Here is a 27649-nt window from a genome sequence, read left to right as displayed (position 1 = left end):
GACACACCCACCAAACAAGAGAAAACGTATCTCAAACCCTGTTGCACACCGGTGCACGCCGTTTCCAGGAAACATGACGTTCAACCCGGAAACCGTAGCAAAACGTTGCGCACCGTTTTGAACTTGAACGTGCCCCAGACAAGGGAACACACGGCAGGATCACATGACTTTGAACAGGGGATCACATGACAGACATGAAACATGACAAAGACATGAAACTTGACCAAGACAAGACCAAATCGTGACAACAAAAAAAAATATGCGTATATATATATATATATAATTTTTTTTTTTTTTTTTTTTTTTTTTTTTTAAAGAAAAGGCCAACAGAACAAAAGTCTGTTAACAAAGACTGCATAATTTTATAGTTAAATGAAAAAAGAAATTGGCAGTTTTAATGGGTTTCAATGGGGACATTTTTGTCCTTAAGGTCATGAGTGTAAATATGTTGTGTACAATGTGGAAAGGAAAGAATAAAATTCAAATAAAAATACACACTTGTGCCAAAATTTATGCAGTTGGCATTAACACAGGAAAAACATATTTAAAAAAAACTGAAAGAGACAAACATGTCCTTAAGGAAACACAAGGGTTAATTTGGCTCTAAACTTTACATTGAAGTGTGATTGATCAATGAGACCCTTTGATTACAGTGTTATTTTTGAAGTAACACTGCATTAATCTAGAAGCAGAATCAGATTTAACTGTGATTTTCTGCTGTAATAAACAGTTTAACTGGTAAGATCCTCAGAGGAGAAGTTGTGCAGACATTACAAAAGAATGGAAAGACAGTCTCTGTGAAGGATGTCCTGAATCTGCGCAGACAGTCTTTAGTTACAGGATCAGAGAATGACACTGTTTTTCTGTCATAGTCCAGCTGAACTCTCACACGCTGAAGCTTCTGTTTAACAGTAAAGACAGTGTGGCGTTGCTCTGGGGATTTTGAGATGTATTTGCTGTTCATGTGCCACACATACCAGATATTAGACTCAAAGAAATCCTCTCCCTTCCTTTGGTTTGATGCTGTTGTTATTCCAAGACTCCAGCGTGTATTGTCTCCAACCTCCACATCCCAGCAGTGTGTTCCTGAGTTAAAGCCCTCAGATCCCAGGACACATGTATACCTGTCAAACCTCTCTGGATTATCAGGAAGTGTTTTATCTCCATCACTGAGCGACACACTGGTCAGATCAGCAGAGAGTGTGAGACGAGGATGTGCTGTGTTTGGATCCAGAGTCAACGGAGCTGCAAAGAGAATAACATCAGATTACAGGATGAAATATGATGTATTAGAAATGTAAATGTAAAACATTTTTCTTTTGTTGAAAGAGATCATAAATCAATCATAACAATGGTCTCTCAGTTACTGTCAGAATGGATTGAGGCTTCAGTTTTAATATCAGTATTCAATAAACACTATTGTATCCTAATACATAAACATAGATCATGAGGAATAGACTTTTCATTATGAGTTCGCTGTATGATCTGATGATTTTCTGAAATACAGTTCAGATTCACTTAGTAATTCAAGTGATTATTAAATATATTTCTATCAAATGTTGATGTTGTGTGTGTTTATATCTGAACTATCTTCTGCACTGGTGTCAAATCTGCTGAGACTCACTGTGTTGGACAGTTTCCAGCATCTTCTTCCAGACTCTGAACGGCAGGTTACCCAGATAACGCGACACATGAATCAAAGCTCCAGAACTCATCCGTGGATCCGGCTGTGAGATCTGGACTCTGAGGAACATTCAGGAGTCAGAACTGCAGTGAATTTGAGTTCAGATCCACTGAGAGAAGAGATACGAGCAGCTCACTTACCTTTCCATTGAGGCCTTAAAGTTCTGGAAAATATAGAGTTTGAAAACATTTTAATATCTTATCAAACACTCTCATTGTCAATGAGTCTCTCTATACAAGTTGTTTCATACACAAAGAATGAAACCAGATTGATTTGTCACCTTTAGAAACGAGACGTCATTGTCTTTCATCATCTCCTCCATGTCTCTGATTGTGTGTGAAAGAGCTGAGATGTGTGTGTTCATCTCCTCCAGCTTCTCCTTCATCCTCTGCTTCTTCTGCTCCTCTTCCTCTCTCAGTGCAGTGATTGTAGCTTCTTCTTCGTCTCTGAGAAACTGATGAAGCTTCTCAAACTCTTCTTTAATCTGACGCTCTGTGTGCTCAGCTTGAGACTGAAATCAAATCACATTCACTTCAATCATCTCAATCAACACAAATCTCGGATACCCGACATATAACGGATCCAGAAGCAGAAGCTGCTCGTCATTTACAGAAATAATCAACTGGAATTCATTATATTAAATATATCAGTTTATAACGGTATAAAGTGATCCTCCAGCTGTAATGAAAATGACTCTTGATTCTGTTTCCTCACATTGATGTGTTGAGCTGTTTTCTCAAACTCTCCTTTCTTCTCTTCATTGTGTTGAAGTTTCTGTTGTAAGGGCTTCAGTGCTGTATTGAGCTCCTCCTAGAATTGAACAAAAATACATTAATCACCAGATTACAGTGAAGAGAAGAAAATACAGTGATATGATCATACAATCCTGTGCAAAAGTATTTACCCCCACCCTGATTTCTTCTGTTTTTGTGTAAATCTCATACTAAATTGATTCAGAAATTAAAACTTACCATAAAACAAAGACAACCTGAGTGAACACAAAGTACAGTTTGTAAATGACAATGTTATTTATTTTATTGATCAAAAAAGCACAATTACAGTTTTGGAGTGGCCTTGTCAAAGGCCTGACTTGAAATCAATTGAGATGATGTGGCAGGACCTTAAACAGGGAGTTCATGCTTGAAAACCCTCCAATGAGGCTGAACTAAAGGTGTCCACTCAATTGTGCTCTTTTATTTATTTTTTTTGCAAAATAATGATATCTATGAAAAAGGCTCCACTATTTAGTATGAGACACAAACACATAAGAAATCAAGATGGGCAAATACTTTTACAGCACAGTAAATGTCATATAAAGTTGAGTAAAATGACATTGAAATAGTAATGCATGAATGTTATGATATCTATGTTCATGACTAATTAGTGTTCTTTAGATGTGAAACAAGAAACATTTGTCTTACCTTATATAATGAAACCACTTTACTGATGGGTCTGAATTTATGATTATCATGTTTTTGTGAATTAATACACACTAAACACACAGGCTGTTTGTCCTCCAGACAGAAGAGTTTGAGTTTCTCACTGTGTAAACTGCAGATCTCCTCAGATCCTGATGAACGCTTCTCATTTCTCTCCTTCAGGAACGACTCACACAAGTTTTTTAGCGTGAGATTAACTGGAGGATCATCTCTTGAGGATCTCCTCCTGCAGACAGGACACTCCTGAGTTTCCTTAGTTTTCCAGAACTGTTGTAGACACTCTTTACAAATGCTGTGACTACAGGACAGAAAAACAGGAACCTTGAAGATTTCATAGCAAACAGGACAAATATAATCATCTTCAGCTGCTGAAGCCATTTTCACCGTTTGAGTCTCGCAAACTAAACTTTACTTTCACTTTCTGAACGACGGTTTTCAAAAATGAATCACAATGAGAATCAAAGATCTCTGTTCAGAAATGAACATCACAAAAGTCCTTCTGTAAAGTTTTTCTCTTTGTTCTCCATTGATTGCTTATTCTTTATTGCTTTTGTTGAGACAAAGTCGGTGTGACAGAAAGGAGAAATAACAAGTCAGTCTCTTCCTGGTTAGTGTTGTAAGAGGGAGGAGTTTATGATCACCTTTGGGTGTACAAACAGGAAGTTCAGGATTTCTTCAGGTAAAATGTATTCAAAATGGACTTGCATTGAAATTTTTAAAAATAATGCCGTAAAACTTTGAATAAAACACAAAAGAACAAATAAAATACAAAACTATTAATTATAAACGATTTCAAAATACATGTTTTATTTATTGCTCTTTATTTGTCAGAGAGTTTCTCCAGGTCTGTCGTGATCAAATCAAATCAAATTTGATTTATGTAGCACATAAAAACAACAGTGGTTGGCCATTGTACTGTACAACAGAATAAATATCTAAAAAAACAAAAAAAGAGCGCAAAGGGAATTTACATCAAAAACACCAATCATAAAATTCAACATTAATTTTCTGTCATGCTCAAATCTTTGTCAGTGTAATGGGCAGGAATAAAGATCTGAGCGACTTTGTCAAGGGCCAGATTGTTATGGCAAGGTGACTGGGTCAGAGTATCTCTGAAACTCGGTGGCATTGGGTTCCTGAGAGGGAAACAGAGGCGGATGGTAGCCCAGATAACAAGAAATTGGGGACAGGCCAGTGGACGACGACAGCAGAGAATTATGAGCGTACTCCGCCCATGTCAATTGCTCGCACCAGGAGGTGGGGTTTATGAGCCGCCAAACAGTGGAGCATCGACTGAGGTCCTGATTAGCGCGCTCAGCTTGGCCATTACTCTGTGGGTGAAACCCTGACGACAGACTGGCAGTGGCACCAATCTGTCGGCAGAATTCCTTCCAAAAGTTAGAGACAAACTGCGGTCCCCTGTCTGAAACCACATCAGAAGGAAGCCAGTGAATCCTAAAGACGTGGTCCATGACCGCCCGCACAGTTTCTTAAGCCGACGGAAGCTTAGAGAGAGGTATGAAATGAACTGCGAATTACCGCACTTCTGCTGGGCACAGGCAGAACGCGACGCAACAAATCGACGCACCTCATGTTCCATGGCAGGACACTAGAATCGCTGCCAAGCGTACGCCCCACCCCCGGATGAGCGAACAATTTAGAGGAGTGACCCCAGTGAAGAACAGCCGGACGAGCAGACTTAATGACAAATAGCTTCCCTTCAGGGCAATGTCCAGAGCATTCCCACAATAGGGCAGGCAAGCCAGGCAATTGCCTGGGGCCCTGCATTTTAAGGAGGGCCCCCGAGGACTGATCATTCACACAATCGGAAATGTTAATATAAAGACGCAGCAACATCTCTGCATCCCCCTTAGTGGGGCCCCCTCTCTCATTACGCTGGTTATGCTTTTACCGCCTCGCCTCAGCAGCCTTTTTCAAACAGGCGCAGTGCTGACTCGCGGTAGATAGAAAATGCATGATTTTCTCCGTGGTTGGTCGGCCCTTGGAAGAGGAGAACTGGCGAGAAAGAGCGTCACGCTTAATGTTCTTGGACCCGGTTCGATGAGAGATCGTGAAATTGAAACGCCCCAAAAAAAGGGCCCAACGAGCCTGTCTAGAGTTAAGTCTATTGGCGGAGCAGATATACTCTAGATTGGGATGATCAGTCCAGACGATAAACGGACTGGAGGCTCCCTCCAGCCAATGGCACCACTCCTCCAGGGCCAGCCGAATGGCTAGGAGTTCACGGTTCCCCACGCCATAGTTACGTTCAGAAGACGAGAGCCGATGAGAATAAAATGCACACAGGTGAACTTTATTATCAAGAGCCCGGCATCAGGTGAGTCCACCTCAACGATAAATTGACTCTCCGGATCAGGCGAAATCAGAATTGGAGCGGACGAGAACAATCTGTTAAGACGCTCAAAAGCATGTTGAGCAGCCTCAGACCATCCAGGGCGAAAGCCGTAGAAGTCTCTTTTAACTCGTGAAGGGGAAACCGTGTTCAACAGCTTACGTCTCATTGAGAAAATGAATGAGGTGTGACGCTCAGGTGACGCTGTTGGAGTGAATGGGGATCCCCGGAATCCCGTGACGTCAGCAGGAGTATGTCGGCGCAGATCAAAACATTTGTCAATACGAATGGCTAATTCCACCAGCTCATCCAGGTGTGAGGGAAACTCTCATGCAAAAATCTCATCCTTCAGCTCCTCATTCAAGCCTTCCAAAAAGCGTGCCGTGAGTGCTGCTTCATTCCACTCACAGGTGGCAGATAAAGTCTTAAAGTCAATGGCATTATCAGCCGCGGAGCGCCTTCCTTGACGAAGTGCTGCCAGCTACCAGCCTCGTGACCGAACACAGAACAGTCAAAAACCTTCAACATCTCCTCCTTGAATTAATCAAACTGTTCACAGCAATCAGCCCCCACCTCCCAGACTGCTGCTCCCCAATCCCGGCTCGGCTCGTAAGAAGGGACACCACATACGTACCTTTGGCACGGTCGGCGGCATACGTGACAGGCTGAAGTGAAAACACCACCTCACTCAGTAGGCTCACCGGAGTAGCAGGGAGGATTGTTGATACGAGGCTCGGAGGTGTGTCGCGATCCAGACGATGATGGCTGGTCTTGGTGCAGGTGGTGTAGCTGAGCAGTCAGATCCGACACCTGGGCAACGAGTGTATCCACGGCATGCTTGGCGGCAGCTAATTCCTCGGCATGTCTTCCCAGCATCACTCCCTGCAGATCAACAGCTGAGCGGATGGTCGTCTCGTTCGCTGGGTCCATCATGGTTGGTTTATTCTGTCACAGTGGGAAAGGGACCCAAAAGCGAAAGCTGGTTGCAGAGGTTTATTGAGGATCAGATAAATGTCAAAAATAGGCTGTCTGCAGAGGTCAGGTACGGATGACCTTCCCAAAGGTGGATCTCGAACACGAGATGATGAAAGAGAACATGACGATGTGTACAGCTGCCCCATGCTCTCATCCAGATTTTTGAAGGAAATCAATGAGATCAGCAGGACTTTTGCCTTCAGAATCAGTCCTGGCAAACATTACAGTCAGTTAATTCTGGTTTTACCCGGGACAGATGGAACAGAGCTCCGTGACTCTGCGTTAAGCTGGATAAGGCTGGATAAGTTTTTTTTTTCTTTTTCGGTAGGTTTGAAACAATAATTTGTGGGTTGAAAAACTATTTAATATACAGGAATATATTTTAGTTTATGCAGTTCCCTACAGATGCAGTTAGCTAGCTCTGACTACTAGTAATAGTATGCGCCCTGACTATCCAATCAAAGGACGTGAAAATGCAGACGTTATTGTACGTCTAGATGGCTAGATGGCCCTGGTGCAGTCAAATTGAAATCTGATTGGCTGATTAAATTTGACTGATTATCTGATTGGTTAAATAAACCGTTTCATTGCCATTCATTTTAAGCTACAGGCGCCAGCACTATCGATTCTGAAGGCCTCAAGGCATTTCGTTGACCCTAGCACCACATGATGGCTGAAATATAATTGGATAAAAGCTCTAACATAAATATACACTACTGGAAGCAGCGCAAACAAGAGAAAAGCTATGGAATTAAGATAATCTACTATTGGGAATAATTTAATACACATTCATGGAAAAAATGTATTAAAGTACAAGTCAGTGATTCTGATAGTGTTTAGGCCAGCAGAGAAGGTGACCACAGAGAACCTTGTTTAACGTCTCATCCGAAGGACGGTGCTTGTTACAGTATAGTGTCCCCATCACTATACTGGGGCGTTAGGACCACAGACAGTATAAGAAATGGACACAGTGACCCCATAGACTTTGACGGAGACCAGTAAAGTCAATTAGAAGCTCTCTCTTCCTGATGGCTGAGCGTACAGAGCAGACTCAAACTGAGCTTGACGACGTAGACGTGACGTGAGCAACCTGTCTGATAGTTGTAAGTCTTCTAGTAGCTGTGCCAAGAGAAATCTGAATCATTCCCTTCCAAATCTTGCAGAGACGGAGAGCGTGAGTAGGAGCTGTCCATGAGCTAGGAGCAGGAGCAACTTTATGACTCTCTATGGGCTTCTCCCTTGACTTTATCGGACTTTATGCCTCCACGTCCCCCCGATTGCCTGTGAGCTTCTCCTCCAGTCTATACAGTAATTTCTCTACTGTGCGACAGAGAGTCGCGTGGTTATGACGCAATCGTTAGCCTATTTTTACAAAAACTGCTTCTACGGGGCCATAACGTAAGATACAAGGTAATGGAGCATTTTATACATTGTCGTGTTTCTTTAGAAATAAACAATGGACAAATGGAGTCTTTAAACACCTCAGATGTAAAGTTATTTGCTGTCAAAGTGACGCCAAAATGAATGGGAGTCAATGGAATGCTAACAGCAGGTGCTGGCTTGCTAACCCATGGATGCCCCCATAGAAGGTACACTTTCCAGGTGCTGGATTACCCCCTTGGTTAGGACCCACACAGACCAGGGTGAACAGCGCCCCCTGCTGGCCTCACTAACACCTCTTCCAGCAGCAACCTGGTTTTCCCAGGAGTCTCCCATCCAGGTACTAACCAGGCTCAGCCCTGCTTAGCTTCAGTGGGCCACCAGTCCTGGGCTCCAGGGTGAAATGGCTGCTGGCATTGTGTTCAGCTGTGCGAGAGTGCACGTGAAGGCAGAGATGTATAAAGTACTAGAGATCCAGACTTGAGTAAAAGTACAAGTGCTCCATCAAAAAAAGTGACTTGAGTAGAAGTTGAAGTGCTCTTTAAGCACCACACTTAAGTGGAAGTACTAAAGTATTCAACATTTTTTGTACTTAAGTATTGCAAGTAGTTTATTTTAAAATTGACTAAAGTATGTCACATGATATGTCTCTTCTTCATGTGTCCATATATGGACTAAATGTGCATAGGGCGCCCTCAGGCTGCCAGTGTGGATTGAAAACACAGTACATCAGAGTATCCAGCGCTCATAATGATTACATCGGCACATTTGGGTATAAATTCAATAAATATTATTCCTCTCTATAGAAATCTGAGGTAAACCTTTGAAATAAATTCTAATTATAAACAAATTATTGATAAATCTATCAATATTTGTAAAAATCTGCACATTTTTTAGCTAAAAGCCCTGAGGGACGTTGTTTTGTCAAGCGCTTTCATGATGACCGCACAGGAGTTTTTTTTCTGATTGGGAGCAGCTGACGCTCATAATTCATATTAAAGGTATCGACTCATTTTTTCATTACATAACTCCTGACACAAATTAAGACATGAATTTCTCAGAATAAAATAGTGGTCAAATACTGAAACTTGAGTCTTACATCATTTTAATTACCTTTGTCAAGGTAATAACATAAAATCTTATAGTAACTTTGAACTATTTAAACAAAGAACGATTCAGTGCGTCGACGTCCTCGTGAAGGCTAACATCACTTCATTCTATATGAATTGTCTTTCACAAATGAAAACATGGACTCTAAGTAGGGCCAGGGGTGGTCTTCTTCCTCACCCTCACCGCCACGATCACTCGAAGTTGAAGGTGTTGAAGGTTGTGTTTCTGGTTCTTCCATCTCGAAAAAAAAAAACTAACAAAGCTCAAGTGTTCTCAATGGAGGCAGGCAGCAGAGCGAAAGGCAGAGCGGGAGCACGCGCGGTCTTCTTGATCGCTTGATTAGCTCAATGATGAGCCAGCTTCATCAAACCTGGTGCCAGAGCCATCTACCGCTCTGGCAGTGATAACGTGGGTTTGGAATGATTCGTAACATTTTTATCATTGTAACGAGTAACGATGCAGCACATAAAAAATGTATTGGAGAAAAAGTATTAAACTCATAGAAAATATGTACTTAAGTAAAAGTAGAAGTAAAAAAAAATACTCTAGTAAAGTACAGATACAGCCTTTTAGTACTTCAGTACAGTAGTGAAGTAGTTCTACTTCGTTACTATACATCGGAGAAGAGAAACAAGCTGAGGAATCAAACTTGACTCCTGACAGTGCAGAGCTTGCCAGTCACAGAAACAAGGCTGAAACAAATAGTTGAAGAACAATAAGCTGACTCAGTGTGTGAGAAAATCCGTCAGTACTGCCAGTCTGGGTGGCCAGAGAAAAGTCACCAGCAGAAAGAGCTGTAGCCATATTGGCAAGAACGAGGACATTTTTCCATAGCGGGAGACCTCCTTTTGAGAGGACAAAGGATTGTTATACCCAGATCCATGTGGCAAGTGATACTGAAAATGTTTCATACCGGCTTCCGGTTTGACGAACCAGGAGATGGCAGCTTAGAGAACGTGCTCCCGACAATTTCGGACAAAGTTACCCACTATAACTCGAATATTTAGAAACAAACTTAGTTTACAGAGTGATTTAAGACAGTGGGTCTCGAGAATGCCCAGAGGGAAAAATAAAAAGTTAAAGCAGAAGGAGTTACTCGACGTCGAAGGAGCTAGCCAAACTTCATCGCCTAGCAGCGTAATGGAGGACGATGATGACGATACGCATACGCAACTCGGAGCGGGTCAAAGTGAGACCGGGGACTTTGGCCTCATACTTAAAGAGTTGAGAGAGTTCAGAAAAGACAGCAGTCAGCAGCTGAATGCGATACGAGAAGAAATTAATAAATCCAATACTAGGATCGAAGAGGCGGAGAAGAGGATTGACGCGACTGAAACACGGTTACAAGTGGCAGAGGATACCGTGCAGGAGCTGCTACACCTTCAGATACACCTAGACGCTAAGCTGACTGATTTAGAGGGCCGCTCCAGACGAGAAAATATCAGAATTCACGGCGTTAAAGAGGGAGCGGAGGAAAATTCCCCATCGATGGTGATGTATGTAGAGCGCTTGCTGCGGGAGGACTTGGAGCTTCCGGCTACATTTGAACTTCGAGTGGAAAAGAGCTCACCGCGCCTTGATGCCGAGGCCGCCTGGGGAAGCCCCGCTGAGGTCCATCGTTGTCAAGATGTCAAGCTACAGGATGAAAGAAGAGCTGCTGAGAATGGCCTGGCAAAAGCGAGGATTTCAATATCTCGGGAAAAGAGTCAACCTCGATCACGATTATGCCCCGGATGTCTTGAAAAAGCGAAGGGAGTATGCAGAAGCAAAAGCGATATTGAAGGAGAAGAAAATCCGATTTCAGACGCCGTTCCCCGCCAGGTTCAGAGTTTTCTACATGGAGTGAGTTGTGATGTACGATTCGGCGGAGGAGGCTACGGAAGATATGGCGAAGAGGGGGTTCCCGGTTTCGGTAATTAAACACCCGGACTCGCTTTTGGAGCGGATTCAGCGGTTCACGTGGCATACCGTCAAGAGACCAGGGAACCGGCACAGAGCTGGCAGGGCTTTGGATTATAAGGAAAAATTACAGGCTTTTAGACACCAGGATTCAGGATGACTGTTAGTGAATTGAAAACTGCTGTGCGCGAGTTTACTGGGAATATAACGGGTGAGTCCGTTGAGTCGTTATTTTCTTTTTCTTTTTTCGCTCGGGACTCCCGGAAGAGAGAGGAATTAAGACCTTTAACACGTCCTGTTTATTAAAGAAACTTTGAACGGGCTGCATAACCAAGGGTATAATGTAAATGTCGGTGGGTTTTTCTTTTATATGTTGCCAAGACAGAGACGATATCATGCATGAAGGCCCTCTCCCACCTGTTAGGGGGGAGGCTTTACTTCAGAGCCCTTTTTCCATCAGGGCTTCATCAGGGTCAATATTAAGACCCTACAGTTGGAAGTCTTTTTATTTCTGTTTTTATTGTTCTTATTGTGTTTTGAGTGTTGCAGCAGTTCTTGCTGCGGTTCTTTGTAGTTTGTGGGATATAACCTGTGATTCTTTTTGTTACTCATGGTCATTATGGGAGGATTTTTTTTTTTTTTTTTTGGTTTATTTCATTTCTCATTTTTCCCCTTACACTGAATGCAATCAGTTAAAATTGCAACTTATAATGTGAATGGCCTTGTCAACCCCGTCAAGAGAAGTAAGATATTAACTAAACTAAAAAGAGAGAGAGTTGAGGTGGCGTTTTTACAAGAAACACATCTTTCGGATACAGAACACGCTAAATTAAAACGATTGGGCTTTAAACATCAGTACTCATCATCATATAAGGGGGGGCACAGGAGGGGGGTGGCAGTATTGATATCTAACAAGACTAGTTTCGAACCCATTTTTGAAAAAAAGGACATAGAGGGAAGATTTATTCTCGTAAGGGGAAATTTAGGGGGCTCATTGGTTACTCTATTTAACATCTAGGCTCCTCCTAACTCTGACTGGAAGTTTTTTAAACAGATATTCGATTTAATAACAGCTGAGACCCATGGGGTCCTAATCTGCGGGGGGGATCTCAACATTAGGTTAAATCCTAAACTGGACACCTCAAATACACACACAGTCCAGCCCAATTTGATAAGTAAAAAGATCAATCTGGCTATGAAAGAAATCGGGTTAATTGATATCTGGAGAGAATTAAACCCTTCAAAGAGAGACTACACTTTTTTTTCAAATCCACACTTGGCGTATTCGAGGATTGATTATTTTCTTACTTTTGCTCAAGATCTAAACAGGGTAGTGGATTGCGATGTAGGGAGCATGGACCTTTCAGACCATAGCCCCATGTATTTAAAACTAAATCTTGAACAATACCGGAAAGACACCTTATGGAGGTTGAACACATTTGTACTGAGTCAGATAAAGGAACAAATTAAGAAGGATATTGCTGAATACTTAGAACAGAATGACAATGGGGAAGTTCCCCCTCCAATATTATGGGATGCATGTAAAGCTGTGCTTCGAGGCAAGATAATTGGATACAGTGCTCATCTAAAGAGAATAAGACAAAAAGAGCTAATTCAGTTGGAAGTAGAATTAAAACAATTGGAACAACACCACAAAGACACAAATGCTAAAAAAAAATAGAGAGCTACTTAGGAAGAAAAAGAACGAAATAAATGAGATTTATACAAAGGATATACAAAAAAAGTTATTTTTTACAAAACAGAAATATTATGAAGGGGGTGGGAAAGCCAGCAAATTATTAGCTTATAGGCTGAAAAAACAACAAGCAGAGAATTCAATTCATAAAATAAAAAATCCTATTACTAATTCTATGCAATACAAATTAAACAAAATACAAGATTGTTTTGAAAATTATTATAAAAAACTATATTCCCAACCTCAAATAGATGGAGAGAAAATGGAAGATTTCTTTCAGAAAATTCATCTGCCTAAATTGAATAGTGAACAGAGTAGGAATCTCGTAGCAGAAATAATAGAGAAAGAAATTCGCTCAGCCATATCGCATCTTAAACCAAATAAGGCTCCAGGTCCGGACGGGTTCCCTTCCGAATGGTACAGAGTCATGGAGGGTTCTTTGACCCCTGTGCTGCAGTCCACCTTTAACTGGGTACTTAAAGAGAACAGTATACCTCCCTCCTGGAGGGAGGCGGTAATATCTTTAATTCCGAAGGAGGGGAAGGACAAGTCTGAATGCGGTAATTTTAGACCAGTAAGCGTGTTGAACCAGGATTATAAAATATTTACCCATATACTAGCCAAACGAATAGAGGGACTGCTACCATTAATTATTAGTCTTGACCAGACGGGTTTTATTCGTGGAAGACAAACTCAAGACAGTATCAGAAGGACTTTACACGTAATTAACCATATAACAGAATATAATTTATGCAGTACTAGTGGGGCTGGACGCAGAAAAGGCGTTTGACTGTGTAAATTGGTCTTTTTTATATAAAGTTTTGGACAAATTTGGATTTCATAGTACATTTATTAAAACATTACAAGCTCTCTATGATAACCCAAGGGCAAGAATTAAAATAAATGGGGCTGTCTCTAGCCCCTTTACATTAGAAAGAGGAACAAGACAGGGCTGCCCAATTAGCCCCCTCCTGTTTGCAATTTTTATTGAGCCCCTGAGCCAATGGATCATTCAGGACAACAATATTAAAGGAATCGCTATGTATGGGGGAGAACAAATTATTTCGTTGTTCGCGGATGATGTACTGGTGTATTTAACTGACCCTGAGCAGTCTTTGGCACGGCTATTGGAATTATTGGAACAATATGGATCCTTCTCTGGATATAAGCTGAATGTTCCAAAAACACGAATTCTCTGTTTTAATTACAGCCCTTCTGTAAATATGAAAAATAAGTATAATTTGAAATGGGACTCGGTTTCAATTAGGTATTTGGGGGTAAACATTCCATTAGACTTGACAAATTTGTTCTCACTTAACTACCTCCCCTTGAATAAAAAGATTAGGGAAGACATAAGGAGATGGGACCTTCTACCTTTTCTTAGTTTCGGATTACGCGTGGAATCTGTCAAAATGGTTATTTTGCCGAAATTGCTGTATCTCTTTCAATCTCTTCCACTAGATATACCTGACCAACAATTTCAGGAGTGGGACAAGTATATTTCAAGGTTCATTTGGCAGGGACGAAGGCCAAGAATTAGATACCAGAGTTTACAATTGACAAAAAACAAGGGCGGGGCCGCTCTCCCATGCTTAAAAGACTACTATACTATACTGCTGCTCAATTGAGGCCATTAGTATGCTGGTGCAACCCAGATTACTGTGCTAGATGGAAGGAGATTGAAGGTGCTATGTCAGATGAATTTCCAATTCAGGCTGCAATCGGGGATAAGGATCTGTTGTACAATTTAAAGGAATTGGGAAACCCATGGATATGTTTGTCACTTAAGATATGGAGCAGGGTAATAGCTCAAAGTAACCTGAAGGATGGGGTAAAGGTCCTGAGATGGTGTGCATTTGATTGCTGATTTTTTGCCAAATAGATGGGACGCAAGATTTAAGAGATGGACTTCACAAGGTTTAACAGCGTACTGTACATTTTTGCACAAGGGGACTATAAATAGCTTCCAAAATCTGAAGAGGCAATTTGGCTTAGTTAAGGATGATTTTTACAGATTCCTTCAAGTCCGGCATTATATTGACCAGATGCAGAAGAGGTGTACAGTAGGCTGGGATAACATTTTGTTAAAAGTGTTTATAGAGGCTTATCTTGCTGGCTCTAACCGGAAGCTCATCGCAAGAATATACAAGGGGCTACAACAAACAAAAGGTAGTTCACTGTATGTAAAGCAAAAATGGGAACGGGAAGGAAACTTTGTTCTAAAGGAAGAAGATTGGGAGAACTTATGTGAGATACAGCGGAAAACTTCCAGTTCAGTTTTATAGCGAGAGTTTTGCTGGAAAAACCTTATAAGGTTTTTCATTACTCCAGTTCAGAAGAAGCACTACACCAATTCTTCGGCATGCTGGCGACAATGTGGGTGCCTCGAAGCAAATCATTTTCACATTTTCTGGTCCTGTACATTATTGATTCCATTTTGGCGGGAGGTTTATAAAATTTTGCAAAGCATTTTTCAATTTAAATTTGAGTCTTTATAGGTGCCTTTACAACAGAAAATGTTTCTTCTCATGTCAAATACTTATTTCAGATCCTAAGTGCTGCTAGTAGAAAAGCTATTACTAGAAGGTAGTTAAAACAAGGAAAACCTACCGTGGAGGAATGGATTGACATTATCTATGATATTTTCAAGATGGAAAGGATTACTTTTGCTTTGAGATTGCAACAGGGGACTTTTTTGAAAAGATGGGAAAGATGGATAACGTATATCACTCCATTACGACCATCATTTGTTTAAAATGGATTTCGGTATTGTTGTTTTTTTGTTTGTTTTTTCTCTCTCTTTCCTCTATTCTCCCTCGGAAGAGGGCTTTGTGAGTCATTGAGGTTTATCCCATCATGTTTGTTTTAGTTCTCGTTCTGATTTTACTATGTCTAAAAATGATTATGCATATGTAATGTAGAATGAAGGCCTATTGGGTCCTTGCTTACTTTAGTACTACTTACCGAGCCTGTGATGCTTTTTTTTTATGGGTTATTAATGTACATTTGCAGATGGCTTAATGAGAAGTATGACAGGTATTATCATTGATTGTAATGTATGGACCTGTAAAATCAAAATAAAAAAAGAATTAAAAAAAAAAATTCTCATGAGACTGTAGGAGCCATTGAAATAAAGTATAAGTTTGGTCCTTTCTCTGGAGTCTGTAGGAATTGTTAAAGAAACAATTTAGTCCGTTCGTCCAGAAATTGTAGAAACTGTATAAGGTTTGGGACTGATGTTGCTGCAAGAATTGGATTGGGAATTCTTGACTGGGTGCTAATTCAGTAGCCAATATAAGATTAAAATGTTTGGGACTGATGTTGCTGCAATAATTGGTCATTCTTGACTGGGTGCTAATTCAGTAACCAATATTTTAGTTTTGAATTCAACATTCTAATTGTGTTAGAAACTAGACATTTATTTGCCTTCTGATGAAAGATGCAGAAAGATCTAAAGTATATTGTCTAAGGGACAAATTTGAACCAAGTTAATTCAGCCTGCTAAGTTAGGACTCAGAAAGAACTGAACAAGTCTTATCAGTCGGGAGTATTTCAGAAATGAAACTTAGTCTGAAAGTGAATGTTTTGTTTTGAATGTAGGACTGAAAACTAAGCTGAGTTAGCAAATTAATGATTTGTCTGTGTAACTGAAATGGTCAGTTCTCAGACTGCCGAGAATTTAAATCCGAATAAGCACCTTTAACCCCCTGAGGTCGGCTATCGCGCCGGCGCGATAGGCTCGTTTTTTTCCTTATCAGTGCAAAACATTTTTTTTTTTTTAAATATTAATTTTTATCTTATATGCTTGTGTTGTACATCAATTGATCCTGTTTAGTGTGTATTTTTTTTGTGTATACTCATAATAAAAACAAAGTGTTGTGCTTTTCGCCAAATAAAGAAAAATAAACATGATGCGAGTTCTGCCTTCTCTCCGTCAGTGAAGTCAATTCTGAAACGCGTCCGAAAATGAACTGTAACTCAGCGAATACTCAGTCAAACAGACATACAGACACACAGGCATGAAGCTTGAATTCTCTTCTTTTAAATGAAGTATTTTATATATAAAAAACAAATATTCACAGTTTATGTAATATGTATGTAAAGAGAGAGATGTCAGTCGTTCTCATCTCAACTAATTAAGTTTTAATATGACTCCGCCCACGGAGACAGCGCGCTATTCAAACGCAAATGTGAGGCGATCCATACAAACCTGTGAAACGCCCACATCAGCTGGATAAGGCCGGTGACACACTGGATGCGTGGCGTAACCCCTCATTTACACCGCACACGTCTGCCCATTCTTAATGCTCGCTCGCGCCCATTCTCAATGCTTGTGTTTACACCGGCCGCGACGCGGCGCGTTTCAGAAGCTTCCCAGAAGCGGCTCTCCATACCGCTTCGCTAAATATAGGCGCCTAGTCTATTTCTGATGGACGCGCATCCAAGTCGCACCGGAAATACTAAATAAAAGTAAAAAAAAACATTGTCAAATTCAAAATAAACACCCTGTGCAAACTCCCTAACGTATTACACACCAATATCCTTGGTAGAAACCATAGACTGTATGGTAGAAACCCAAAAATCAAGAAAAACTACGTCGGACAGGCAAATCACGTGGTCTCGCGCATCCAGTCACTCCGCTTCTGAAATGCTCCTGGTGTGAGTTGGCACCTCGTGGAGGACGGAATAAAACCTTGTCGCAGCCGTAATGCACCGCACACGTGTGCAGTGTAAAAAGCGTCTCAGCTGCGTGGCGTGTCCGTTTTTATTTCGGCTCCCATGTTAACAGTTTAGAGCTTGCACACTGCCTGCGTGAGACGCGCGTCTCAGGCGCGGCACGAGCCGTGCGGAAAACGCGCGCATGCTAGAAATAGAACCGACGCCTATTTTTCACGCGACACGCAAGCGTCTTGGAAGCGTTTCCATGCAAAATTGAATAGGAAAATCTGTTTATATGTCATTTTGACATGAATACATATTAATAAATGTCATTTTGATGTTTAAAAGTGTCTAGGTTTTGACATAAATGCAAATATAAATGTAATTTTACAAAATATTATCGATTTTCAAATACTGCTGTATTGAATGAACAGCTTTTAGCAAACTCTATTGCTATACTGAGATGAGGAATATATACTGTAGCCTATGTGTTTTGTCAAAAATAAAGTCATCAACTAACTAATGAATCCTTTACTTTGAAATACGTATGATAAAATGTATACTTTAGTTTTGAAAGACGTTGTGTATGTGTGTATGCATATATATATATATATATGTGTGTATATATATAAAAAGCCTCTAAATGCCATCTGAAATTTTCTTCTAGAATGATCGTTTTTATGAAGCTTGTATATTTAAGTTATCTATAGGTGACACACCTGAATGAATGGCTCATTAAGTATGCAGGGGCATTGTCTCATCAGGTGTGAACTACTAAATATGCATGATGCTGTTGGAGCGTTTACGCCCCATCCGCATATTGGCTTTCCAAACTAAAAGTGTTTCACAAAACTTAAATCAATGTATCGTTTTATGCGAATGATTAGGCAGGATGATTTTCACATCATTTTGAAGAAAAAACTCTAGGCGATGACATCCATTAGTCAAAAATCTTATTGACACATATTTAGTATGTGTTTTGTGGCCTTATTTCAGAAACTTTCATTTTTAGTTTTTTCAATAACCATGCATAAACATTATTCTCTCAAAAATGAAAACATGTACATACATGTGGCTCACATATTATGGTAGCCCTGTTTGTGCTATATAGAGTGAATTTACACCTTGCCATTAATATGTTTATAAGCAACTGAAAAAAGCACAAATGTCAGGGCATGTCAGAACATCTCAAGGACCCCAAAAACACCCCAGACCCCAGAGGGTTAACCCTCTGAGGTCTGAGCTGTTTTCTGGGCCCTGGAGGTGTTCTGACATGCTCTGACATTTGTGGTTATTTCTGTTACTTGTGACATTTTCATGGCTAAAGTCTAATTACACTGTATTCAGCACAAACTCTGCTACAATAATATATCAGCAGCATGTATGTAAAAGTTTGTAGTTTTGAGATAATGACATTTATGCGTGGTTTGTGAAAATACAAAAATAAATTCTCACTGAAATAAGGTCATGAAACCCATACTGATTATTTCTTCACAAGACTTTTGAAAATTGTATCACGTAGCCTAGAATATTTGCTCTAAAACTATGTGAGAATCACCCTGACTGCTCATTCAGAGAAGACAATATATTGATTTAAAAATTTTACGACGTGTTTTGTGTTAGAAAGCAATATGCGAAGGGGCGGATCACCTCATTAATATGAAAGCTTTCCACACCTGAGAAAGAACCTCCCTAATGGCCCTATTAGGAGCTTATCAGGGCCCATCATTCTGACCAACCTTGCACAAAGAATGAGGAGATTTAAAAAAGAATGGCTTTTAAAATTGTTTGGATTTATTTACGACACAACATAATCCAAAGATACACAACAAAAAAGCACTTATTGAAGAAAGAGACCTTTGTGCCATTCCTAAAAACATTGTACATACCTTTCATTTTCTAAGGTGTTTGATTTTCACTTTACCATGTTCATGTACAGAGACATGTACTGTGAATGTTGAAGTCAGCAGGACTCAGTGGCATCTGGGCCCTGAAAAAAAAAAAAAAAAAAAAAAGTGAACATAGGCTACTGATATCAAGAGAAAGGCCTGCACGATTTTGGGAATACATTTTAGATTTTTCTTGTTAAAATTGCTTTTTAAAATTCACAGAATACACACACACACTCACACAAATGTTTCCAACAATATATAATGAACACCAGGTTTGTTGTGCCTTGTAGGTATAGGCTATGCGCAGTGCTGCATAAAATAATAACAATATAGCAGCCTATATATATTTTCAAAAAGATTTCAGTAACAACTAAGCTAGAGAAAAATATATTGATTATCATGTTACTTCAAATGTTTCCATTCGTTATGATCAGTGCTTTAAGTGGCTCAAAAGAGGTGCCGGTACTCTAATTTTTTTTTTTTTTTTTTTTGCTGACTCCCCTCCTCCCCTGAGGTAACTATGGAAGCTTGTTTCCGCCACTGAATAATAAATAAATAATAATAATTGCGACTTGTTATCTCACAATTCTGACTTTTTTTCTCACAATTGTTGGGATGTAAAAAATAATCTTTTTCTTAATCTAATTTGGATAAATATTAGGTACACAAGATAGGCATTCATTTTTCTCAAGAAAAAAAATCTCACCTAATGATGTAAACATACAGAGAGCCCTATCAGCTGGTAGTATTATTTAAGGTTAAAAATAATTCAAATTAAATATAATGCATTTTTTTATCCTAATAACAACTTTATTTAATGATATGTAAAAAAATATAATAAATATGTAATATTGTACACATATTTAGCAAAAATACTCTCTATAGCTGTTTTTTTCTAGCCAACTCACGTGCTATAGCCTATATTATGGTCATCAAATGGCTTTCCTGAGGTAAATATTATGTGACAATTGTTCTCCAGCTGTTTTACTGACCCTTTCCGCGGTTGAAAAACACTGATTGATCGATATTATGTAGGCTGAATATACATTTCGGTAAGTTGTACTGTTTCTTTTAACATTGTGTTCATTCGTGTTAATAGAGATGATCGGTTCACGTGCGCTAGGGATCTGTCATGTCACATTTACAAGCGCCAAAACGGTATTTATTGTTTGAATCTCGTTATAAAAATGACAGAATCTGAGAGCTGGGATTTTGTTTTATATCATAACTAACCTGCTCTGTCTCCGTGTCCTCTTTGCTTCGCGATTTTTCTGTGCGTGAGAAAATGGATGTGTTGTGAGAGCGTGTGAAAAGTGTCAATTGCGTGCATGTGTCTCACGGACGGTGAATGCGTGAGAGTTGGCGGGTGGTCGTTTACGATAACGGGAGGTCCTCTCGTGCTTCCATGGCGGTTTCAGTTGTGCTTCCTCCTCCTTTGTCATGGCAACAAACAACCATTATGCTGAAATAGAGCGCGCGCCGTGCATTGTGAAGGGCGCTCTGAAAAGCGGCAGCGCAGCCAGAGGATTAAAACAGATGTGCAAATGAGCGTACCGGTACGCTAAAAGCACGTTCTGGGCGCACGGAGAGGTGGCGGTACGCTCAAGAGCTATATTTGGAAGTGGCGGTACTGAGTACCGGCGCGTACCGGCCCACTTAAAGCACTGGTTATGATGATATGAAATGAGATAATAGTAAAAACATGAAGCCGTTTGGAGCGTTTTGCTTTTCCAAAATATGATACATTCAAACGCGATCGCGATCAAAAATATGATACATTAAAACGCGATCGCGATCAAAAATATGATACATTAAAACGCGATCGCGATCAAATATAAAACATTATGGTTAGGCCTACCATATACATATCTACGTTTGAGCAGATATCCACAAACACAGTAACAGTAAACACGGGTCTAAATATTATAATATTCACCATATATCTAGCAACAGTTCAACTGCAATGTGAAATTTATGCAACAATAGCAAACTAATATGTAAGAATTTCTTACCTTATCTTTCTTGTCTTCAAATATCGTTCTTCTTCTTCTGATGTAAATCCAATGTAAGCTCAGGCACGTCTTTCAAACTCGACGAAAAGTGAAGTTAAGTGTTTTGTTGTTGAGGTAATGAGGGCGATCGCGTTCCATGCGGAGATTTGCATGTGAATATCTTTTGCGCGAGTGGGCGTGGCCGAATTAAAAATAATTAGGAAGCGTTTGAGAAGCTGGAAATCTTGTTGGTTTTTAAACAGAGAATATTTGTTTTCGTTTTGAATCCGATCATTTAAAAGTACACACTTAAATGTTTATAAAGGTGTATGGCTCATAAATGTGTGACAAGTATTCGCTGAGTTTTGTTTCAGTTTATAGACGTGCTCAAGAAAAAAAAGTTCACCGCGACGGAGAGGCAGAACGCACACACTGTTTATTTTCTTTATTTTACAAAAGCACAATGTTTTGATTTGATTGGAAGTGGACTCATACAAAAGTAGAAATACCACAGATTCTTTTTTTATATTTCTTTTTTCTGTATGACCATAAATGACGGAGAAATTTAAGTTTATAGTGCTACAATGTGGAGAAAATCCAGCAAAACGCGCCGGCGCGTTTGTCGACCTCAGAGGGTTAACGGCTCTAACATCTTTTGTTTTGTTTCCACCTTCTCCTGTACTTGCCATGGCTGAGTCTGCACTAAAAAATGGTAATGACCCTGCACTGAGGCCAACAACAGAAAGACATGGAACAGAACCTCCAAATGTTACCATTGATCAGATGATGGACAATCTGAATGCATATTTGGGAAAAAGGTTGGGACTAAGGAAGTGCCACGATGACATGTGCCAGAAGTACGGCATCAAGCACTCAGAGAGTGGACTATGGGCCTTGCCGGACATTAAAAGGGCTTATGGAAAGATGCAGCACTTAAGGATAAACACCAACAGAGATGGCTTGTCTGTGATTTTGGTAAAACAAATTCTACAGCATCAACAGAAGTGTGAGATTGACAAATCACAGCATGAGTACAATGCAGAGAAAGCAAAGGTTCGAGCACTGGCTGAACAATTGCAGAATGAGAAGAAGGACAAAGAAAGACTCTTAAATGATAATGACAAGCTGTTAAAGTTGCTATCCACACAACTGGAGTCAAAAGATGGTTCTGGACGAAAAAATCCCATGAAATCTAGCAGCAAGATAGAGAAAGAGTCACTCTACCCATTTAAAGATCTCAAGAAGATTGAGGATCAACAACGTCATTATCTGCTAGAGGAAAGTGACAGCAGCTCGACTTGGAGCCCTGATGACAGTGATGTTGAATCTGAGACACATGCTCATGTCACCAAGAAAAACAAAAAGGTTAGACCCGCTCCTGTAATTGTCAAGAACAGAAGGACTGAAATTGAAGTTGACAATGAGGAGGAGTATGAGGAGGAAGGCGAAAGACGAACCTGCATCGTAAAAAGAACAATTAAGAAATATGTTCCACATAGAACATACCAACCAGCTTCTCCAGAGCAAGTTGACAAATGGTCAAAAGAATTGCCAGACGTGTACAAGCAACGCTTACAGAAAATCTACAATTTACATCCAGTAGATGGTGTGATGATTGTTAATGTGAACTTAAGGGACAATGACCAAAAGAGGCTACCTGAAAGTGTTGAAAACAGGGTAGGTGAGTCTCAAGAAAACATTGAGACTGGAACTCAGAGCATTGCGATCGAAGACAATGTCATACAACAACAGGACAATGTGGAATGAGCATAAAGAAAATGAAGATAATAGACAGTCAAAAACTCAAGGAAGATGCAGGTATTGCAATGAAGAAGGACATTGGGTTCGTGATTGCAAGCTGAGTTTAAAACATCAAAGCGATGACGAGAACAACCTGTTGAGGAGGTTTCAGCAGTTGACAGCCAAACAAAAACAGATTCAGCTAAATGCTGTTGAGCCGCAGGGAAACTGAAGAGCCTCTCTCTGCAGCACCAACTAGTGACATCTCATCAGACAACTGATGGAATCCATGTGTATGCAAAAATGACAAATGAAAACACCACCCCAAAGGTAAAAGCATACACAGAAGTCTCAACAACTGAAGCCAAAGATGATGCCCTAGTAGAAGGTGCTGTTATACAAGCCGTAAAGGAGAGAGGTGCACATACAGTGGCATTAAGACAACTTCAGCAAGTTTTGCCATGTAAACTGATTTAAAATGAAGCATCCAGAAAACAAATGCAATCAGTAACAGAAGCTAAAACAAAACTGCATAATGACAAGCAATGCAGTAAGGATGACCACAAGGAAATTGGACTATGCCCTTTTGAACATGTCACAGACATCTGACAGCCTTGCCCAAACTGATGAAAGACTCAGCCTGGTAGGACACAATGCCAAGAATCAATTTTCACCATTAGAGTCCAGGAGGGAAAGCCTTCATGATCTCATGGTAACTGATGAAGCAGTTAAGGTGCTCCTCCCGAGTGAACGAGCTTCTCACCCTATCTCTAAGGGATCACCCAGCCACCCTGCGGAGAAAGCTCATTTCGGCCGCCTGTATCCGGGATCTTGTTCTTTCGGTCATGACCCAAAGCTCATGACCATAGGTGAGAGTAGGAACGTAGATTGACCGGTAAATCGAGAGCTTCGCCTTGCGGCTCAGCTCTTTCTTCACCACGATAGACCGGTACATTGACCGCATTACTGCAGAAGCTGCACCGATCCGTCTGTCAATCTCCCGTTCCATCCTTCCCTCACTCGTGAACAAAACCCCAAGATACTTAAACTCCTCCACTTGAGGCAGGAACTCTCCACCAACCTGAAGTGGGCAAGCCACCCTTTTCCGACTGAGGACCATGGCCTCGGATTTGGAGGTGCTGATTCTCATCGCAGCCGCTTCAGACTCGGCTGCAAACCGTCCCAGTGCATGCTGAAGGTCCTGGTTTGATGAGGCCAACACGACAACATCATCCGCAAAGAGCAGAGACGAAATCGTGTTGTCACCAAACCTGACACCATCCGGCCCCTGGCTGCACCTAGAAATTCTGTCCATAAAAATTATGAACAGAACCAGCGACAAAGAGCAGCCCTGCCGGAGTCCAAATTGGACTAGGACAGATGTCTGACTTACTGCCGGCAATGCGAACCAAGCTCCTGCTTCGGTCATACAGGGACCGGACAGCCCTTAGCAAAGGACCCCGGACCCCATACTCCTGGAGCACCCTCCACAGGCCGCCGCGAGGGACACAGTCGAATGCCTTCTCCAAATCCACAAAGCACATGTGGACTGGTTGGGCAAACTCCCATGAACCCTCCAGCACCCTGTAGAGGGTATAGAGCTGGTCCAGTGTTCCACGGCCTGGACAAAACCACACTGTTCCTCCTGAATCCGAGGTTCTACTATCGGCCGTATTCTCCTCTCCAGTACCCTGGCATAGACTTTCCCAGGGAGGCTGAGAAGTGTGATCCCCCTATAGTTGGAACACACCCTCCGGTCCCCCTTCTTAAAAAGAGGGACCACCACCCCGGTCTGCCATCCCAGAGGCACTGTCCCCGACTGCCACACAATGCTGCAGAGGCGTGTCAGCCAAGACAGCCCCACAACATCCAGAGACTTGAGGTACTCAGGGCGGATCTCATCCACCCTCGGTGCCTTGCCACGAGGAGTTTCTTGACTACCTCGGTGACTTCAGCCCGGGTGATGGACGAGTCCACCTCTGAGCCCCCAGCCTCTGCTTCCTCAGTGAAAGACGTGACGGTGGGATTGAGGAGATCCTCGAAGTATTCCTTCCACCGTCCGATGACATCCCCAGTTGAGGTCAACAGCTCCCAACCTCTACTGTAGACAGCATTGGTAGGGCACTGCTTCCCTCTCCTGAGGCACCAGACGGTTTGCCAGAATCTCTTCGAGGCCAGCCGATAGTCCTTCTCCATGGCCTCACCGAACTCCTCCCAGGCCCGAGTTTTTGCCTCCACAACCACCCGGGCTGCAGTTCGCTAGGCCTGCCGGTACCCGTCAGCTGCCTCAGGAGTCCCACAAGCCAACCAGGCCCGATAGGACTCCTTCTTCAGCTTGACGGCATCCTTTACTTCCGGTGTCCACCACCGGGTTCGGGGATTGCCGCCTCGACAGGCACCGGAGACCTTATGGCCACAGCTCCGAGCGGCCGCTTCGACAATGGAGGTGGAGAACATGGTCCACTTGGACTCAATATCTCAAGCCTCCCTCGGGATCCAGTCGAAGCTCCGCCGGAGGTGGGAGTTGAAGATCTCTCTGACAGGAGACTCAGCCAAACATTCCCAGCAGACCCTCACAGTACGCTTGGGTCTGCCGAGTCTGTCCAGCTTCCTCCCCCGCCATCGGATCCAATTCACCACCAGGTGGTGAACAGTTGACAGCTCCGTCCCTCTCTTTACCCGAGTGTCCAAGACATACGGCCGCAGGTCAGATGAAACTACCACAAAGTCGATCATCGACCTACGGCCTAGTGTGTCCTGGTGCCACGTGCACTGATGGACACCCTTATGCTTGAACATGGTGTTCATTATGGACAAACTGTAACTAGCACAGAAGTCCAATAACTGAACACCGCTCGGGTTCAGATCAGGGGGGCCGTTCCTCCCAATCACGCCCCTCCAGGTGTCACAGTCGTTGCCCACGTGGGCGTTGAAGTCCCCCAGTAGAACGACGGAGTCCCCAGTCGGAGCACTTTCCAGCACCGCTCCCAGAGACCCCAAGAAGGCCGGGTACTCTGCACTGCCGTTTGGCCCGTAGGCACAAACGACAGTGAGAGACCTATCCCCGACCCGAAGGCGCAGAGAAGTGACCCTCTCGTTCACTGGGGTGAACTCCAACACATGGCGGTTAAGCTGGAGGGCTATAAGCAAACCCACACCAGCCCGCCGCCTCTCACCATGGGCAACTCCAGAGTGGTGAAGAGTCCATCCTCTCTCTTGAGGAGTGTGGTTCCAGAGCCCAAGCCGTGCGTAGAGGTGATCCCGACTATCTCTAGTCGGAACCTCTCAACCTCACGCACAATCTCAGGCTCCTTCCCCGCCAGCGAGGTGACGTTCCACGGCCCTAGAGCTAGTTTCCGTGTCCAGGGATCGGGTTGTCGAGGCCCCCGCCTTCAACTGCCACCCAATCCTCTCAGCACCGGCCCCTTACGGTCCCTCCTGCAGGTGGTGAGCCCACGGGAAGGCGGCCCCACATTGCTCCTTCGGGCTGAGCCCGGCCGGACCCCGTGGGGGGAGGCCCGGCCACCAGGCGCTCGCATACAAGCCCCAACCCCGGGCCTGGCTCCAGGGTGGGGCCCCGGCTGCACCATACCGAGTGATGTCACGGTCCTCGATTTGACTTTTCTCATAAAGGGTTTTTTGAACCACTCTTAGTCTGACCCGTTGCCTAGGACCTGTTTGCCTTGGGAGACCCTACCAGGGGCATATAGCCCCGGACAACATAGCTCCTAGGGTTATTCGGGTACTCAAACCCCTCCACCACGTTAAGGTGGCAGTTCGAGGAGGGGTATTAAAAGCTTATCTCCCAAGGAGATAATTAGTCATTTTTGGCGAACAGGTGAAATATCTGAGAGAGCAAGACAAAAGGGATTGCAGTAGCCTATGCATTCGAGGGATATATCCACGACATAATATGCAACCGATTAGAGAATAATTTCATCAAAATTGAAGCTAAAGCCTATAGGTCCCAGCGCAAGCAGCAGCCGCCTCGTACGCTGACCATTCAAATGGGAAACACACAAATTGAGGAACAGCTATGTTCATGCACGGCAGGGTAAGTGAAGGGTCAATTGACTTTAATATGCAAAAGCAGAAGAAAAAAACGAGTATTCGTTTCCAAACCTGAGAAAACGGCACCATCTTGTAAAAAAAAAAAAAAAAATAGTTTTTTTTTTTTTTATTATAAAGCCTTGCCAACAGAACAAAAGTCTATTAACAAAGACTGTGTCATTTTATAGTTAAATTGCCCTGGGATAAAAGAAATTGGCAGTTTTAATGGGTTTCAATGGGGACATTTTTGTCCTTAAGGTCCTGAGTGTAAATATTTTGTGTACAATGTGGAAAGGAGAGAAGAAAATTCGGTAACACTTTACGGTAAGGGTACATGAATTATCATGAATTCATGTATAAATTCATGCATGAAATATGCATTCATTCATGCATTAATATCTCATGAATCATCAGGAACTAACACGAGTTCAACGTTTTTCATTCATGACTTCATGGATGAACAACACCTTAATTAAAACATTAACTAAGATGAGTACATCATCATGAATTATGATTTATTACGCATGATCATGATGTTTTCTTTGTTCACACAAAAAATTGGTCTTTACCACCCATTGTGGACAAAGCTATGGTTATGGTACATGAATCATCATGAATTCATGCATAAAAAAGTATTAATTCATGCATGCAAGACTACTCTTCGAATTATTAAAGGAATGTACAAAAATCCACATTATCTAATGCATGCATACAGGCTAGAACAGTATATCAATTAATGTGAGAACTTTTTTTCTGAATTATGATCTGAGTTTCCAAGCAT

General features: G+C 41.9%; 1 protein-coding gene and 1 long non-coding RNA gene across 2 annotated transcripts in view; one reads left to right on the top strand and one right to left on the bottom strand.

Moving 5' to 3' along the window:
- Positions 1–27649, top strand: part of LOC307170713 — a 100294-nt gene that overhangs the window by 45945 nt on the left and 26700 nt on the right. The gene's annotated exons all lie outside the window — the stretch shown is intronic.
- Positions 313–3739, bottom strand: LOC307170686 (zinc-binding protein A33-like). The gene is made up of 6 exons (XM_079891904.1): positions 3106–3739; positions 2399–2494; positions 1965–2195; positions 1825–1847; positions 1625–1743; positions 313–1245 (listed from the first exon to the last, which is right to left on the bottom strand). The coding sequence occupies exons 1-6, from the start codon at positions 3499–3501 to the stop codon at positions 701–703; spliced, it is 1410 nt and encodes a 469-aa protein (XP_079748030.1). The 5' UTR covers positions 3502–3739; the 3' UTR covers positions 313–700.

Source organism: Squalius cephalus, assembly GCF_949319135.1.
Source record: "Squalius cephalus genome assembly, chromosome: 14".
Taxonomy (NCBI): Eukaryota; Metazoa; Chordata; class Actinopteri; order Cypriniformes; family Leuciscidae; genus Squalius; species Squalius cephalus.
Note: the sequence above shows the minus strand (reverse complement) of the source record. Positions and strands in the feature narration are given on the sequence as shown.